Source organism: Oncorhynchus kisutch, linkage group LG13 (genome assembly GCF_002021735.2).
Source record: "Oncorhynchus kisutch isolate 150728-3 linkage group LG13, Okis_V2, whole genome shotgun sequence".
Taxonomy (NCBI): Eukaryota; Metazoa; Chordata; class Actinopteri; order Salmoniformes; family Salmonidae; genus Oncorhynchus; species Oncorhynchus kisutch.
This window is the reverse complement of record NC_034186.2, coordinates 908,260-924,756: the sequence shown is the minus strand read 5'-3', so window position 1 is coordinate 924,756 and position 16,497 is coordinate 908,260. Positions and strand designations below refer to the sequence as shown.

General features: G+C 46.8%; 1 protein-coding gene across 10 annotated transcripts in view; it reads right to left on the bottom strand.

Moving 5' to 3' along the window:
• Positions 1-1,946: 1,946 nt before the first annotated feature.
• The window catches only part of herc2 (HECT and RLD domain containing E3 ubiquitin protein ligase 2), a 183,060-nt gene continuing 168,509 nt past the window's right edge, over positions 1,947-16,497 (bottom strand). For 9 of the 10 annotated variants that reach the window (XM_031838148.1, XM_031838142.1, XM_031838144.1 and 6 more), the window contains 5 exons: positions 15,484-15,575; positions 13,945-14,084; positions 6,324-6,512; positions 4,051-4,248; positions 1,947-2,028 (listed from right to left, as the gene is read on the bottom strand). In XM_031838148.1, the coding sequence (XP_031694008.1) occupies positions 4,136-4,248; positions 6,324-6,512; positions 13,945-14,084; positions 15,484-15,575 (534 nt within the window). In that variant the 3' untranslated portion in view covers positions 1,947-2,028; positions 4,051-4,135. The remainder of the gene's footprint in view (positions 2,029-4,050; positions 4,249-6,323; positions 6,513-13,944; positions 14,085-15,483; positions 15,576-16,497) is intronic. The other variant, XM_031838141.1, reaches the window with a different exon arrangement.

Sequence of the window (16,497 nt, the reverse complement as noted above, 5' to 3'; positions counted from 1 at the left end):
AACACCTATATATGATATGATAGCACAGTCAATCCTAACGCCTAACCACATTCCTAACGCCTAACCACATTCCTAACGCCTAACCACATTCCTAACCCCTAACCACATTCCTAACCCCTAACCACATTCCTAACCCCTAACCACATTCCTAACGCCTAACCACATTCCTAACACCTATATATGATAGCACAGTCAATCCTAACGCCTAACCACATTCCTAACGCCTAACCACATTCCTAACGCCTAACCACATTCCTAACGCCTAACCACAATCCTAACCCCTAACCCCATTCCTAACGCCTAACCCCATTCCTAACGCCTAACCCATTCCTAACGCCTAACCCCATTCCTAACGCCTAACCCCATTCCTAACGCCTAACCCCATTCCTAACACCTATATATGATATGATAGCACAGTCAAGCCTAACGCCTAACCACATTCCTAACGCCTAACCACATTCCTAACCCCTAACCACATTCCTAACGCCTAACCCCATTACTAACGCCTAACCCCATTCCTAACGCCTAACCCCATTCCTAACGCCTAACCCCATTCCTAACGCCTAACCCCATTCCTAACGCCTAACCCCATTCCTAACGCCTAACCACATTCCTAACGCCTAAACCCATTCCTAACGCCTAACCCCTCCTAACCCCTAACCCCATTCCTAACCCCTAACCCCATTCCTAACCCTAACCCCATTCCTAACGCCTAACCCCATTCCTAAACCCCTAACCACATTCCTAACCCCTAACCCCATTCCTAACCCCTAACCCCATTCCTAACCCCTAACCCCATTCCTAACGCCTAACCACATTCCTAACCCTAACCCCATTCCTAACACCTACCACAAGCATATTTCCCAATCCTAATGCTCAGATAAGTCAGAGTGGTGAGAAGCAACACACACCCTCCAGTTACGAAAGTAGACTCCAACAGTCGTCTACTCCAACAGTACATAGAAAGGAATGTGTGTCACGCTCTCATGAGGATGAACCTAACAACCTACCGAGGATGAACCTAACAACCTACCGAGGAGGAACCTAACAACCTACCGAGGAGGAACCTAACAACCTACTGAGGAGGAACCTAACACCTACTGAGGAGGAACCTAACAACCTACTGAGGAGGAACCTAACAACCTACTGAGGAGGAACCTAACAACCTACTGAGGAGGAACCTAACAACCTACTGAGGAGGAACCTAACAACCTACTGAGGAGGAACCTAACAACCTACCCACAAACTTGACCTTCCAGACGCGGTGAGGCAGCAGCAGGCTGTCTGGGCTGAAGGAGCTCATCTTGGCACACATCTGACCAAACACTGACTTGGTCCCGTCTGGACCTGCCAAACCTCCTTTACTACGAGACCGCTTGACCTGGAGGGGGAGGAGGAGAAGAGGAGGAGGAAGAGAAAGATGGTTATCTCTCCAGGCTCTTCCGCTCAGTGCGGTACAGAGTCTGCAGGAGTGATGGGTGTGATATGTTCAAGGTGACAGCTCCCTCCACCAGGCATCCAGCCAACCCAGCAGGGGGTCAGTGGCGGCCCAGTGGCCTGGACCGAGGCTCTGGGAGGGGGAATGGCTATACCAGGGGTGCATTCCAAATAGCACCCTATTCCCTATGTAGTGCACTACTTTTTACCCGAACCTTATGGGCCCTATAGTAGTGTTTTACAAACGGAATAGGGTGCTATTTGGAACAGACGAGGAACCCAACATCGACTGACATGCATGGTTCACACATCACACAGATATCTGCTTACAACACTGAAACCAGACGAGAGAGAGAGAGAGAGAGAGGAGAGAGAGAGACAGAGAGAGAGAGACAGAGACAGAGAGAGAGACAGAGAGACAGAGAGCATTTAGGGAGGAATCTCTGAAAGCCTGCTGTTTGCTAGTGTTAATCTGAGTAGGTTTTCCAAATAGTCCGATTCCTACCTGTTATCCTGTTGAGTTCCACTACAGGTCCATGCTGTCTGTCTCTCACCATGGTGGCCTGGGACTACCTTCCGGAACGCTGCTTCCTGAGGAGAGAAACAACACTGTGCTCAGGACCTAATAAAGCTACAGGGGATCCTAGTAAACTACCTCATACAGATACTGGGGATCCTAGTAAACTACCTCATACAGCTACTGGGGATCCTAGTAAACTACCTCATACAGCTACTGGGATCCTAGTAAACTACCTCATACAGCTACTGGGGATCCTAGTAAACTACCTCATACAGCACAGCTACTGGGGATCCTAGTAAACTACCTCATACAGCTACTGGGGATCCTAGTAAACTACCTCATACAGCTACTGGGGATCCTAGTAAACTACCTCATACAGCTACTGGGGATCCTAGTAAACTACCTAATACCACATACAGCTACTGGGGATCCTAGTAAACTACCTAACACAGCTACTGGGGATCCTGGTAACTACCTAATACAGCTACTGGGGATCCTAATAAACTACCTAACACAGCTACTGGGGATCCTAGTAAACTACCACATACAGCTACTGGGGATCCTAGTAAACTACCTCATACAGCTACTGGGGATCCTAGTAAACTACCTAATACCACATACTGCTACTGGGGATCCTAGTAAACTACCACATACAGCTACTGGGGATCCTAGTAAACTACCTAACACAGCTACTGGGGATCCTAATAAACTACCTAACACAGCTACTGGGGATCCTAGTAAACTACCACATACAGCTACTGGGATCCTAGTAAACTACCTAATACAGCTACTGGGGATCCTAGTAAACTACCTCATACAGCTACTGGGGATCCTAGTAAACTACCTCGTACAGCTACTGGGGATCCTAGTAAACTACCTCGTACAGCTACTGGGGATCCTAGTAAACTACCTAATACCTCACACAGCTACTGGGGATCCTAGTAAACTACCTAATACAGCTACTGGGGATCCTAATAAACTACCTCATACAGCTACTGGGGATCCTAGTAAACTACCTCATACAGCTACTGGGGATCCTAATAAACTACCTCATACAGCTACTGGGGATCCTAGTAAACTACCACATACAGCTACTGGGGATCCTAGTAAACTACCTCATACAGCTACTGGGGATCCTAGTAAACTACCTAATACCACATACAGCTACTGGGGATCCTAATAAACTACCTAACACAGCTACTGGGGATCCTGGTAAACTACCTAATACAGCTACTGGGGATCCTAATAAACTACCTAACACAGCTACTGGGGATCCTAGTAAACTACCACATACAGCTACTGGGGATCCTAGTAAACTACCTCATACAGCTACTGGGGATCCTAGTAAACTACCTAATACCACATACTGCTACTGGGGATCCTAGTAAACTACCACATACAGCTACTGGGGATCCTAGTAAACTACCTAACACAGCTACTGGGGATTCCTAATAAACTACCTAACACAGCTACTGGGATCCTTAGTAAACTACCACATACAGCTACTGGGGATCCTAGTAAACTACCTAATACAGCTACTGGGGATCCTAGTAAACTACCTCATACAGCTACTGGGGATCCTAGTAAACTACCTCGTACAGCTACTGGGAGATCCTAGTAAACTACCTCGTACAGCTACTGGGGATCCTAGTAAACTACCTAATACCTCACACAGCTACTGGGGATCCTAGTAAACTACCTAATACAGCTACTGGGGATCCTAATAAACTACCTCATACAGCTACTGGGGATCCTAGTAAACTACCACATACAGCTACTGGGGATCCTAGTAAACTACCTCATACAGCTACTGGGGATCCTAGTAAACTACCTAATACCACATACAGCTACTGGGGATCCTAATAAACTACCTAATACAGCTACTGGGGATCCTTAATAAACTACCTAATACCACATACTGCTACTGGGGATCCTAGTAAACTACCTAATACAGCTACTGGGGATCCTAGTAAACTACCTCGTACAGCTACTGGGATCCTAGTAAACTACCTAATACCACATACAGCTACTGGGGATCCTAGTAAACTACCTAATACAGCCCATCTCTGTGTGTCTGTTCTAAATGTCCCCACCTTGCCCTGTGAGATGAGTATGCCACGTAGTGTGTTAAACCCTAGGGCAGGTCCGTGTGCGGTCTGCCCCAGCCGGCCCTCCAGATCAAACATGGGGATACAGGGACAGAAGAGCTCCGATATGTGGTGCAGCAGTAGCAGTCTGTTCCTCAGAGACATGATGGGAATCTCCTGGAGGTGGTTGTATTCCATGGGCACCTGGGAGAGAGAGGACACGCGTTAACAACACACGTTACATCACCCACGGTACACGCACTAACACACGTTACACCACCCACGTTACACCCGTTAACAACACACGTTAAACCACCCACGGTACGGGCGCTAACAACACACGTTACACGCGTTAACAACTCACGTCACACCACCCACGTTACACACGTTAACACGCGTTACACCACCCACGTTACACGCATTAGCAACCCACGCTACACGCGTTAACACACGTTACACCACCCACGCTACATGCGTTAACACCACAAGTTACACCACCCGCGTTACAATGGTTACAAACGTTACGCCACCCACGTTACACGCGTTAACAACACATGTTACACCACCCACGTTACACGTGTTAACGCACGTCACACCACCCAGGTTACAACAGATTAGAGATCCCCACATTATAACGTCCAGTAGTCACCTGACCAGGTAGTTATAACGTCCAGTAGTCACCTGACCAGGTAGTTATAACGTCCAGTAGTCACCTGACCAGGTAGTTATAACATCCAGTAGTCACCTGACCAGGTAGTTATAACATCCAGTAGTCACCTGACCAGGTAGTTATAACGTCCAGTAGTCACCTGACCAGGTACGTTATAACGTCCAGTAGTCACCTGACCAGGTAGTATAACGTCCAGTAGTCACCTGACCAGGTAGTTATAACGTCCAGTAGTTACCTGGACCAGGTAGTTATAACGCTCCAGTAGTTACCTGACCAGGTAGTTATAACGTCCAGTAGTTACCTGACCAGGTAGTTATAACGTCCAGTAGTTACCTGACCAGGTAGTTATAACGTCCAGTAGTTACCTGACCAGGTAGTTATAACGTCCAGTAGTCACCTGACCAGGTAAGTTATAACGTCCAGTAGTCACCTGACCAGGTAGTTATAACGTCCCAGTAGTCACCTGACCAGGTAGTTATAACGTCCAGTAGTTACCTGACAGGTTTACGCCAGTAGTTACCTGACAGGTAGTTATAACGTCCAGTAGTTACCTGCACCAGGAAGTTATAACGTCCAGTAGTCACCTGACCAGGTAGTTATAAACGTCCAGTAGTCACCTGACCAGGTAGTTATAACGTTCCAGTAGTCACCTGACCAGGTAGTTATAACGTCCAGTAGTTACCTGACCAGGTAGTTATAACGTCCAGTAGTCACCTGACCAGGTAGTTATAACGTCCAATAGTTACCTGACCAGGTAGTTATAACGTCCAGTAGTCACCTGACCAGGTAGTTATAACGTCCAGTAGTCACCTGACCAGGTAGTTATACGTCCAGTAGTCACCTGACCAGGTAGTTATAACGTCCAGTAGTCACCTGACCAGGTAGTTATAACGTCCAGTAGTCACCTGACCAGGTAGTTATAACGTCCAGTAGTTACCTGACCAGGTAGTTATAACGTCCAGTAGTTACCTGACCAGGTAGTTATAACGTCCAGTAGTCACCTGACCAGGTAGTTATAACGTCCAGTAGTCACCTGACCAGGTAGTTATAACGTCCAGTAGTCACCTGACCAGGTAGTTATAACATCCAGTAGTCACCTGACCAGGTAGTTATAACGTCCAGTAGTCACCTGACCAGGTAGTTATAACGTCCAGTAGTCACCTGACCAGGTAGTTATAACGTCCAGTAGTCACCTGACCAGGTAGTTATAACGTCCAGTAGTCACCTGACCAGGTAGTTATAACGTCCAGTAGTCACCTGACCAGGTAGTTATAACGTCCAGTAGTTACCTGACCAGGTAGTTATAACGTCCAGTAGTTACCTGACCAGGTAGTTATAACGTCCAGTAGTTACCTGACCAGGTAGTTATAACGTCCAGTAGTCACCTGACCAGGTAGTTATAACGTCCAGTAGTCACCTGACCAGGTAGTTATAACGTCCAGTAGTTACCTGACCAGGTAGTTATAACGTCCAGTAGTTACCTGACCAGGTAGTTATAACGTCCAGTAGTCACCTGACCAGGTAGTTATAACGTCCAGTAGTCACCTGACCAGGTAGTTATAACGTCCAGTAGTCACCTGACCAGGTAGTTATAACGTCCAGTAGTTACCTGACCAGGAAGTTTCCCCTCCATTGGAAGGTTTGGAGGTGGACCAGGCCAGTGTGTGGGCAGAGCCACAGGCCACCCTGTTGATCTTCTTCCCCTGCAACGCAGCGACAAGACGAGGCCTCTGGATGGCGTTAGTGGTCCCGTCTCCCAGCTGGCCCTCGTCATTATCACCCCACGTGTACACTTCTCCTGAGACGGACACAAACACAGCTACAGATACCATGGCACAGACACACTGTAATAGTAGTAATACAGTAGTAGACAGGTGGTGGTAGTAGTAGACAGGTGGTAGTAGTAGTAGTAGACAGGTGGTATAAGTAGTAGTAGTAGTAGACAGGTGGTAGCAGTAGTAGTAGACAGGTGGTAGTAGTAGTAGTAGACAGGTGGTAGTAGTAGTAGTAGACAGGTGGTAGTAGTAGTAGTAGTAGACAGGTGGTAGTAGTAGTAGTAGTAGACATGTGGTAGTAGTAGTAGTAGTAGACATGTGGTAGTAGTAGTAGTAGACATGTGGTAGTAGTAGTAGACATGTGGTGGTAGTAGTAGTAGTAGACAGGTGGTGGTAGTAGTAGTAGTAGTAGTAGACAGGTGGTGGTAGTAGTAGTAGTAGTAGTAGACAGGTGGTAGTAGTAGGCAGGTGGTAGTAGTAGTAGTAGTAGTAGAAGACAGGTGGTAGTAGTAGTAGACAGGTGGTAGTAGTAGTAGTAGTAGACAGGTGGTAGTAGTAGTAGACAGGTGGTAGTAGTAGTAGTAGTAGTCAGGTGGTAGTAGTAGTAGTAGTAGTAGACAGGTGGTAGTAGTAGGCAGGTGGTAGTAGTAGTAGTAGTAGTAGACAGGTGGTAGTAGTAGTAGACAGGTGGTAGTAGTAGTAGTAGTAGACATGTGGTAGTAGTAGTAGACAGGTGGTAGTAGTAGTAGTAGTAGTAGTAGTCAGGTGGTAGTAGTAGTAGTAGTAGACAGGTGGTAGTAGTAGTAGTAGTAGTAGTAGACAGGTGGTAGTAGTAGTAGACAGGTGGTAGTAGTAGTAGACATGTGGTAGTAGTAGTAGACATGTGGTAGTAGTAGTAGACAGGTGGTAGTAGTAGTAGACAGGTGGTAGTAGTAGTAGACAGGTGGTAGTAGTAGTAGTAGACATGTGGTAGTAGTAGTAGACAGGTGGTAGTAGTAGTAGACAGGTGGTAGTAGTAGTAGACAGGTGGTAGTAGTAGTAGACAGGTGGTAGTAGTAGTAGACAGGTGGTAGTAGTAGTAGTAGACATGTGGTAGTAGTAGTAGTAGACAGGTGGTAGTAGTAGTAGTACAGGTGGTAGTAGTAGTAGTACAGGTGGTAGTAGTAGTAGTACAGGTGGTAGTAGTAGTAGTAGACATGTGGTAGTAGTAGTAGTAGACAGGTGGTAGCAGAAGTAGTAGACAGGTGGTAGTAGTAGTAGTAGACAGGTGGTAGTAGTAGTAGTAGACAGGTGGTAGTAGTAGTAGTAGTAGTAGTAGATAGGTGGTAGTAGTAGTAGTAGACAGGTGGTAGTAGTAGTAGTAGTAGTAGTAGTAGTAGTAGTAGTAGACAGGTGGTAGTAGTAGTAGTAGACAGGTGGTAGTAGTAGTAGTAGTAGTAGTAGTAGTAGTAGTAGATAGGTGGTAGTAGTAGTAGTAGACAGGTGGTAGTAGTAGTAGTAGTAGTAGTAGTAGTAGTAGTAGTAGTAGTAGTAGATATGTGGTAGTAGTAGTAGTAGACAGGTGGTAGTAGTAGTAGTAGTAGTAGTAGTAGACAGGTGGTAGTAGTAGTAGTAGTAGACAGGTGGTAGTAGTAGTAGTAGTAGACAGGTGGTAGTAGTAGTAGTAGTAGACAGGTGGTAGTAGTAGTAGTAGTAGACATGTGGTAGTAGTAGTAGTAGACATGTGGTAGTAGTAGTAGACAGGTGGTGGTAGTAGTAGTAGTAGACAGGTGGTGGTAGTAGTAGTAGTAGTAGTAGACAGGTGGTGGTAGTAGTAGTAGTAGTAGACAGGTGGTAGTAGTAGGCAGGTGGTAGTAGTAGTAGTAGTAGTAGACAGGTGGTAGTAGTAGTAGACAGGTGGTAGTAGTAGTAGTAGTAGACAGGTGGTAGTAGTAGTAGACAGGTGGTAGTAGTAGTAGTAGTAGTCAGGTGGTAGTAGTAGTAGTAGTAGACAGGTGGTAGTAGTAGGCAGGTGGTAGTAGTAGTAGTAGTAGTAGACAGGTGGTAGTAGTAGTAGACAGGTGGTAGTAGTAGTAGTAGTAGACATGTGGTAGTAGTAGTAGACAGGTGGTAGTAGTAGTAGTAGTAGTAGTAGTCAGGTGGTAGTAGTAGTAGTAGTAGACAGGTGGTAGTAGTAGTAGTAGTAGTAGACAGGTGGTAGTAGTAGTAGACAGGTGGTAGTAGTAGTAGACATGTGGTAGTAGTAGTAGACATGTGGTAGTAGTAGTAGACATGTGGTAGTAGTAGTAGACAGGTGGTAGTAGTAGTAGACAGGTGGTAGTAGTAGTAGTAGACATGTGGTAGTAGTAGTAGACAGGTGGTAGTAGTAGTAGACAGGTGGTAGTAGTAGTAGTAGACATGTGGTAGTAGTAGTAGACAGGTGGTAGTAGTAGTAGTAGACAGGTGGTAGTAGTAGTAGACAGGTGGTAGTAGTAGTAGACAGGTGGTAGTAGTAGTAGACAGGTGGTAGTAGTAGTAGTAGACATGTGGTAGTAGTAGTAGTAGACAGGTGGTAGTAGTAGTAGTACAGGTGGTAGTAGTAGTAGTACAGGTGGTAGTAGTAGTAGTACAGGTGGTAGTAGTAGTAGTAGACATGTGGTAGTAGTAGTAGTAGACAGGTGGTAGCAGAAGTAGTAGACAGGTGGTAGTAGTAGTAGTAGACAGGTGGTAGTAGTAGTAGTAGTAGTAGATAGGTGGTAGTAGTAGTAGTAGACAGGTGGTAGTAGTAGTAGTAGTAGTAGTAGTAGTAGTAGTAGACAGGTGGTAGTAGTAGTAGTAGACAGGTGGTAGTAGTAGTAGTAGTAGTAGACAGGTGGTAGTAGTAGTAGTAGTAGTAGTAGTAGTAGATAGGTGGTAGTAGTAGTAGTAGACAGGTGGTAGTAGTAGTAGTAGTAGTAGTAGTAGTAGTAGATAGGTGGTAGTAGTAGTAGTAGACAGGTGGTAGTAGTAGTAGTAGTAGTAGTAGTAGTAGTAGTAGTAGTAGACAGGTGGTAGTAGTAGTAGTAGACATGTGGTAGTAGTAGTAGTAGTAGTAGTAGTAGTAGTAGATAGGTGGTAGTAGTAGTAGTAGACAGGTGGTAGTAGTAGTAGTAGTAGTAGTAGATAGGTGGTAGTAGTAGTAGTAGACAGGTGGTAGTAGTAGTAGTAGACAGGTGGTAGTAGTAGTAGATATGTGGTAGTAGTAGTAGTAGATAGGTGGTAGTAGTAGTAGTAGTAGTAGTAGATATGTGGTAGTAGTAGTAGTAGACAGGTGGTAGTAGTAGTAGTAGTAGTAGTAGACAGGTGGTAGTAGTAGTAGTAGACAGGTGGTAGTAGTAGTAGTAGTAGTAGTAGACAGGTGGTAGTAGTAGTAGTAGTAGTAGACAGGTGGTAGTAGTAGTAGTAGTAGTAGACAGGTGGTAGTAGTAGTAGTAGATAGGTGGTAGTAGTAGTAGTAGATAGGTGGTAGTAGTAGTAGTAGACAGGTGGTAGTAGTAGTAGTAGACAGGTGGTAGTAGTAGTAGTAGACAGGTGGTAGTAGTAGTAGTAGTAGTAGTAGTAGTAGATAGGTGGTAGTAGTAGTAGTAGACAGGTGGTAGTAGTAGTAGTAGTAGTAGACAGGTGGTAGTAGTAGTAGTAGACAGGTGGTAGTAGTAGTAGTAGACAGGTGGTAGTAGTAGACAGGTGGTAGTAGTAGTAGTAGACAGGTGGTGGTGGTAGTAGACAGGTGGTGGTGGTAGTAGACAGGTGGTGGTAGTAGTAGACAGGTGTAGTAGTAGACAGGTGTAGTAGACAGTAGTAGTAGACAGGTGGTAGTAGTAGTAGACAGGTGGTGGTAGTAGTAGACAGGGTGGTGGTAGTAGTAGACAGGTGGTGGTGTAGTAGTAGACAGGTGGTGGTGGTAGTAGTAGACAGGTGGTGGTGGTAGTAGTAGTAGACAGGTGGTAGTAGTAGTAGACAGGTGGTGGTAGTAGTAGACAGGTGGTGGTGTAGTAGACAGTAGTAGACAGGTGGTGTAGTAGACAGGGTAGTAGTAGTAGACAGGTGGTAGTAGTAGTAGTAGACAGGTGTAGTGGTGGTAGTAGACAGGTGGTGGTGGTAGTGGTGGTGGTAGTAGACATGTGGTGGTGGTAGTAGACAGGTGGTAGTAGTAGTAGACAGGTGGTGGTGGTAGTACAGGTGGTGGTGGTAGTACAGATGGTGGTGGTAGTAGACACGTGGTGGTAGTACAGATGGTGGTGGTAGTAGACACGTGGTGGTGGTAGTAGACAGGTGGTGGTGGTAGTAGACAGGTGGTGGTAGTAGTAGACAGGTGGTGGTGGTAGTAGTAGACAGGTGGTAGTAGTAGTAGACAGGTGGTGGTGGTAGTAGACAGGTGGTGGTGGTAGTAGACAGGTGGTGGTGGTAGTAGACAGGTGGTGGTGGTAGTAGACAGGTGGTGGTAGTAGTAGACAGGTGGTGGTGGTAGTAGACAGGTGGTGGTGGTAGTAGTAGACAGGTGGTGGTGGTAGTAGACAGGTGGTGGTGGTAGTAGTAGACAGGTGGTGGTGGTAGTAGTAGACAGGTGGTGGTGGTAGTAGTAGACAGGTGGTGGTGGTAGTAGACAGGTGGTGGTGGTAGTAGACAGGTGGTGGTGGTGGTAGTAGTAGTGGTGGTGGTAGTAGACAGGTGGTGGTAGTAGTAGTAGTACAGGTGGTGGTGGTAGTAGTAGACAGGTGGTGGTGGTAGTAGACAGGTGGTGGTGGTAGTAGACAGGTGGTGGTGGTAGTAGTAGGTGGTGGTGGTGGTAGTAGACAGGTGGTGGTGGTAGTAGTACAGGTGGTGGTGGTAGTAGTAGACAGGTGGTGGTGGTAGTAGACAGGTGGTGTGTAGTAGTAGACAGGTGGTGGTGGTAGTAGTAGACAGTAGACAGGTGGTGGTAGTAGTAGACAGGTGGTGGTGGTAGTAGACAGGTGGTGGTAGTAGTAGACAGTAGTAGACAGGTGGTGGTGGTAGTAGACAGGTGGTGGTGGTAGTAGTAGACAGGTGGTGGTGGTAGTAGACAGGTGGTGTGGTGTAGTAGACAGGTGGTGGTGGTAGTAGACAGGTGGTGGTGGTAGTAGTAGACAGGTGGTGGTAGTAGTAGACAGGGTGGTGGTAGTAGTAGACAGGTGGTGGTGGTAGTAGTAGACAGGTGGTGGTGGTAGTAGTAGACAGGTGGTGGTGGTAGTAGACAGGTGGTGGTGGTAGTAGACAGGTGGTGGTGGTAGTAGACAGGTGGTGGTGGTAGTAGACAGGTGGTGGTGGTAGTAGACAGGTGGTGGTGGTAGTAGACAGGTGGTGGTGGTAGTAGACAGGTGGTGGTGGTAGTAGACAGGTGGTGGTGGTAGTAGTAGACAGGTGGTGGTGGTAGTAGACAGGTGGTGGTGGTAGTAGACAGGTGGTGGTGGTAGTAGACAGGTGGTGGTGGTAGTAGACAGGTGGTGGTGGTAGTAGACAGGTGGTGGTGGTAGTAGACAGGTGGTGGTGGTAGTAGACAGGTGGTGGTGGTAGTAGACAGGTGGTGGTGGTAGTAGACAGGTGGTGGTGGTAGTAGACAGGTGGTGGTGGTAGTAGACAGGTGGTGGTGGTAGTAGACAGGTGGTGGTGGTAGTAGTAGACAGGTGGTGGTAGTAGTAGACAGGTGGTGGTGGTAGTAGACAGGTGGTGGTGGTAGTAGTAGACAGGTGGTGGTGGTAGTAGACAGGTGGTGGTGGTAGTAGTAGACAGGTGGTGGTGGTAGTAGACAGGTGGTGGTGGTAGTAGACAGGTGGTGGTGGTAGTAGTAGACAGGTGGTGGTGGTAGTAGTAGACAGGTGGTGGTGGTAGTAGTAGACAGGTGGTGGTGGTAGTAGACAGGTGGTGGTGGTAGTAGACAGGTGGTGGTGGTAGTAGACAGGTGGTGGTGGTAGTAGACAGGTGGTGGTGGTAGTAGACAGGTGGTGGTGGTAGTAGTAGACAGGTGGTGGTGGTAGTAGACAGGTGGTGGTGGTAGTAGTAGACAGGTGGTGGTGGTAGTAGACAGGTGGTGGTGGTAGTAGACAGGTGGTGGTGGTAGTAGACAGGTGGTGGTGGTAGTAGACAGGTGGTGGTGGTAGTAGACAGGTGGTGGTGGTAGTAGACAGGTGGTGGTGGTAGTAGACAGGTGGTGGTGGTAGTAGACAGGTGGTGGTGGTAGTAGACAGGTGGTGGTGGTAGTAGACAGGTGGTGGTGGTAGTAGACAGGTGGTGGTGGTAGTAGTAGACAGGTGGTGGTAGTAGTAGACAGGTGGTGGTGGTAGTAGACAGGTGGTGGTGGTAGTAGTAGACAGGTGGTGGTGGTAGTAGACAGGTGGTGGTGGTAGTAGTAGACAGGTGGTGGTGGTAGTAGACAGTGGTGGTGGTAGTAGACAGGTGGTGGTAGTAGTAGTAGACAGGTGGTGGTGGTAGTAGTAGACAGGTGGTGGTGGTAGTAGTAGACAGGTGGTGGTGGTAGTAGTAGACAGGTGGTGGTGGTAGTAGACAGGTGGTGGTGGTAGTAGACAGGTGGTGGTGGTAGTAGACAGGTGGTGGTGGTAGTAGACAGGTGGTGGTGGTAGTAGACAGGTGGTGGTGGTAGTAGACAGGTGGTGGTGGTAGTAGACAGGTGGTGGTGGTAGTAGTAGACAGGTGGTGGTGGTAGTAGACAGGTGGTGGTGGTAGTAGTAGACAGGTGGTGGTGGTAGTAGTAGACAGGTGGTGGTGGTAGTAGTAGACAGGTGGTGGTGGTGGTAGTAGACAGGTGGTGGTGGTAGTAGACAGGTGGTGGTGGTAGTAGACAGGTGGTGGTGGTAGTAGACAGGTGGTGGTGGTAGTAGACAGGTGGTGGTGGTAGTAGACAGGTGGTGGTGGTAGTAGTAGACAGGTGGTGGTGGTAGTAGACAGGTGGTGGTGGTAGTAGACAGGTGGTGGTGGTAGTAGTAGACAGGTGGTGGTGGTAGTAGACAGGTGGTGGTGGTAGTAGTAGACAGGTGGTGGTGGTAGTAGACAGGTGGTGGTGGTAGTAGACAGGTGGTGGTGGTAGTAGACAGGTGGTGGTGGTAGTAGTAGACAGGTGGTGGTGGTAGTAGACAGGTGGTGGTGGTAGTAGACAGGTGGTGGTGGTAGTAGACAGGTGGTGGTGGTAGTAGTAGACAGGTGGTGGTGGTAGTAGACAGGTCCGGTGGGTGGTAGTTAGACAGGTGGTGGTGGTAGTAGTAGACAGGTGGTGGTGGTAGTAGTAGACAGGTGGTGGTGGTAGTAGTAGACAGGTGGTGGTGGTAGTAGACAGGTGGTGGTGGTAGTAGACAGGTGGTAGGGAGGTGTAATTAGGACTTAAATACATCTTGATAGTGTAACCAAACTGGTCAGGAACACCATTTCAAAACAGACAGAAAACAAATAAAATCAGTCATTCCCTACCATCCTCAGTGCAGCAGACACAGTGGAGTGACCCCGTTGCTATGGCAATGACCTTCTTCCCCTGCAGGCCCTGGACCTGTCTGGGTCGCCGTACATGGTCATCAGAACCGTGACCTAGCCGGTGGTAGTCACCTTTACCCCTGAAAACACACATCAATTTATACAGGTGGTTGTCACCGTTACCCCGGTACTTAACCCTAATTAATCCTGTAAATTGCTCTGGATATGAGCGTCTGCTAAATGATGTAATGCTAACACATGTAAATGCCATATCACGTCTGCCCTGAGGTCAGTCTACCAGTTCACCATGGTGATATCACAGTCTGCCCTGAGGTATAGTCAGTGTAACAGTTGACCGTGGTCAGGATGTATAGTTAGTCTAACAGTTGACCGTGGTCAGGATGTATAGTCAGTGTAACAGTTAAACCGTGGTCAGGATGTATAGTCAGTCTAACAGTTGACCGTGGTCAGGATGTATAGTCAGTGTAACAGTTGACCGTGGTCAGGATGTATAGTCAGTGTAACAGTTGACCGTGGTCAGGATGTATAGTCAGTCTAACAGTTGACCGTGGTCAGGATGTATAGTCAGTGTAACAGTTGACCGTGGTCAGGATGTATAGTCAGTCTAACAGTTGACCGTGGTCAGGATGTATAGTCAGTGTAACAGTTGACCGTGGTCAGGATGTATAGTCAGTGTAACAGTTGACCGTGGTCAGGATGTATAGTCAGTCTAACAGTTGACCGTGGTCAGGATGTATAGTCAGTGTAACAGTTGACCGTGGTCAGGATGTATAGTCAGTCTAACAGTTGACCGTGGTCAGGATGTATAGTCAGTGTAACAGTTGACCGTGGTCAGGATGTATAGTCAGTGTAACAGTTGACCGTGGTCAGGATGTATAGTCAGTGTAACAGTTGACCGTGGTCAGGATGTATAGTCAGTGTAACAGTTGACCGTGGTCAGGATGTATAGTCAGTCTAACAGTTGACCGTGGTCAGGATGTATAGTCAGTGTAACAGTTGACCGTGGTCAGGATGTATAGTCAGTCTAACAGTTGACCGTGGTCAGGATGTATAGTCAGTGTAACAGTTGACCGTGGTCAGGATGTATAGTCAGTGTAACAGTTGACCGTGGTCAGGATGTATAGTCAGTCTAACAGTTGACCGTGGTCAGGATGTATAGTCAGTGTAACAGTTGACCGTGGTCAGGATGTATAGTCAGTCTAACAGTTGACCGTGGTCAGGATGTATAGTCAGTGTAACAGTTGACCGTGGTCAGGATGTATAGTCAGTGTAACAGTTGACCGTGGTCAGGATGTATAGTCAGTGTAACAGTTGACCGTGGTCAGGATGTATAGTCAGTGTAACAGTTGACCGTGGTCAGGATGTATAGTCAGTGTAACAGTTGACCGTGGTCAGGATGTATAGTCAGTGTAACAGTTGACCGTGGTCAGGATGTATAGTTAGTCTAACAGTTGACCGTGGTCAGGATGTATAGTCAGTGTAACAGTTGACCGTGGTCAGGATGTATAGTTTACTCACCAGGTGTAAACTGCTCCAGACTTGGTGAGAGAGACAGAGAACTGGGAGCCACAGTCAACCTTCACCACTCCCAGTCCAGTCAGAGAATCAATCTACAAGCGAGGAGAACAGTAACACTCAGACATGAGACGGAAAACACACATCTCGGTATGGGTAAGGCTGTTAGACCAGTCATGTTGGGGTGACAGTGTGTACGTTCCAAACAGCACCATATTCCCTCTATAGCGCACTACTTCCGTAGTGCACGAGGGTTGCAAAACTACCAATACTTTCTGTTTTTGGTAAATAACAGATCTATATCAACTGTGGTAATATATCCTTAAATAACTATTTTTTTTCTTAAACTTTATGTCTGCGTCCATATTATGCACACGTTTGTAGGGGATAGACCATATTACAGAAGAGTAATTAGGGCCAAGTGAAGAGAAACAAAACAACGGTGATGGTCGTGGTACCATGTGATTATCACACTAGCCATGTTATTATCACACTAACCATGCTATTATCACACTAACCATGCTATTATCACACTAACCATGCTATTATCACACTAACCACGCTATTATCACACTAACCACGCTATTATCACACTAACCATGCTATTATCACACTAACAACGCTATTATCACACTAACCATGTTATTATCACACTAACCATGCTATTATCACACTAACAACGCTATTATCACACTAACCATGTTATTATCACACTAACCATGCTATTATCACACTAACCATGCTATTATCACACTAACCATGCTATTATCACACTAACCATGCTATTATCACACTAACCATGTTATTATAGTAGGCTAGTCTAGTTTAGGGGTGTTTTGGGATATTTGTTTCTTTCCTTGGGTCCAGCTCAGCCCCTCTTCCTGCCCCCCTTTACTGTGTGTTTATCAAATAAACCCTGAGTGTTTGACGGTAATTTAGTTTTCTGTGGTTTTTTCGTTCTCACTATTACTTTGTCACTATTACACTTTGCATGAGTTATGTTACGAGTCTGGTTAC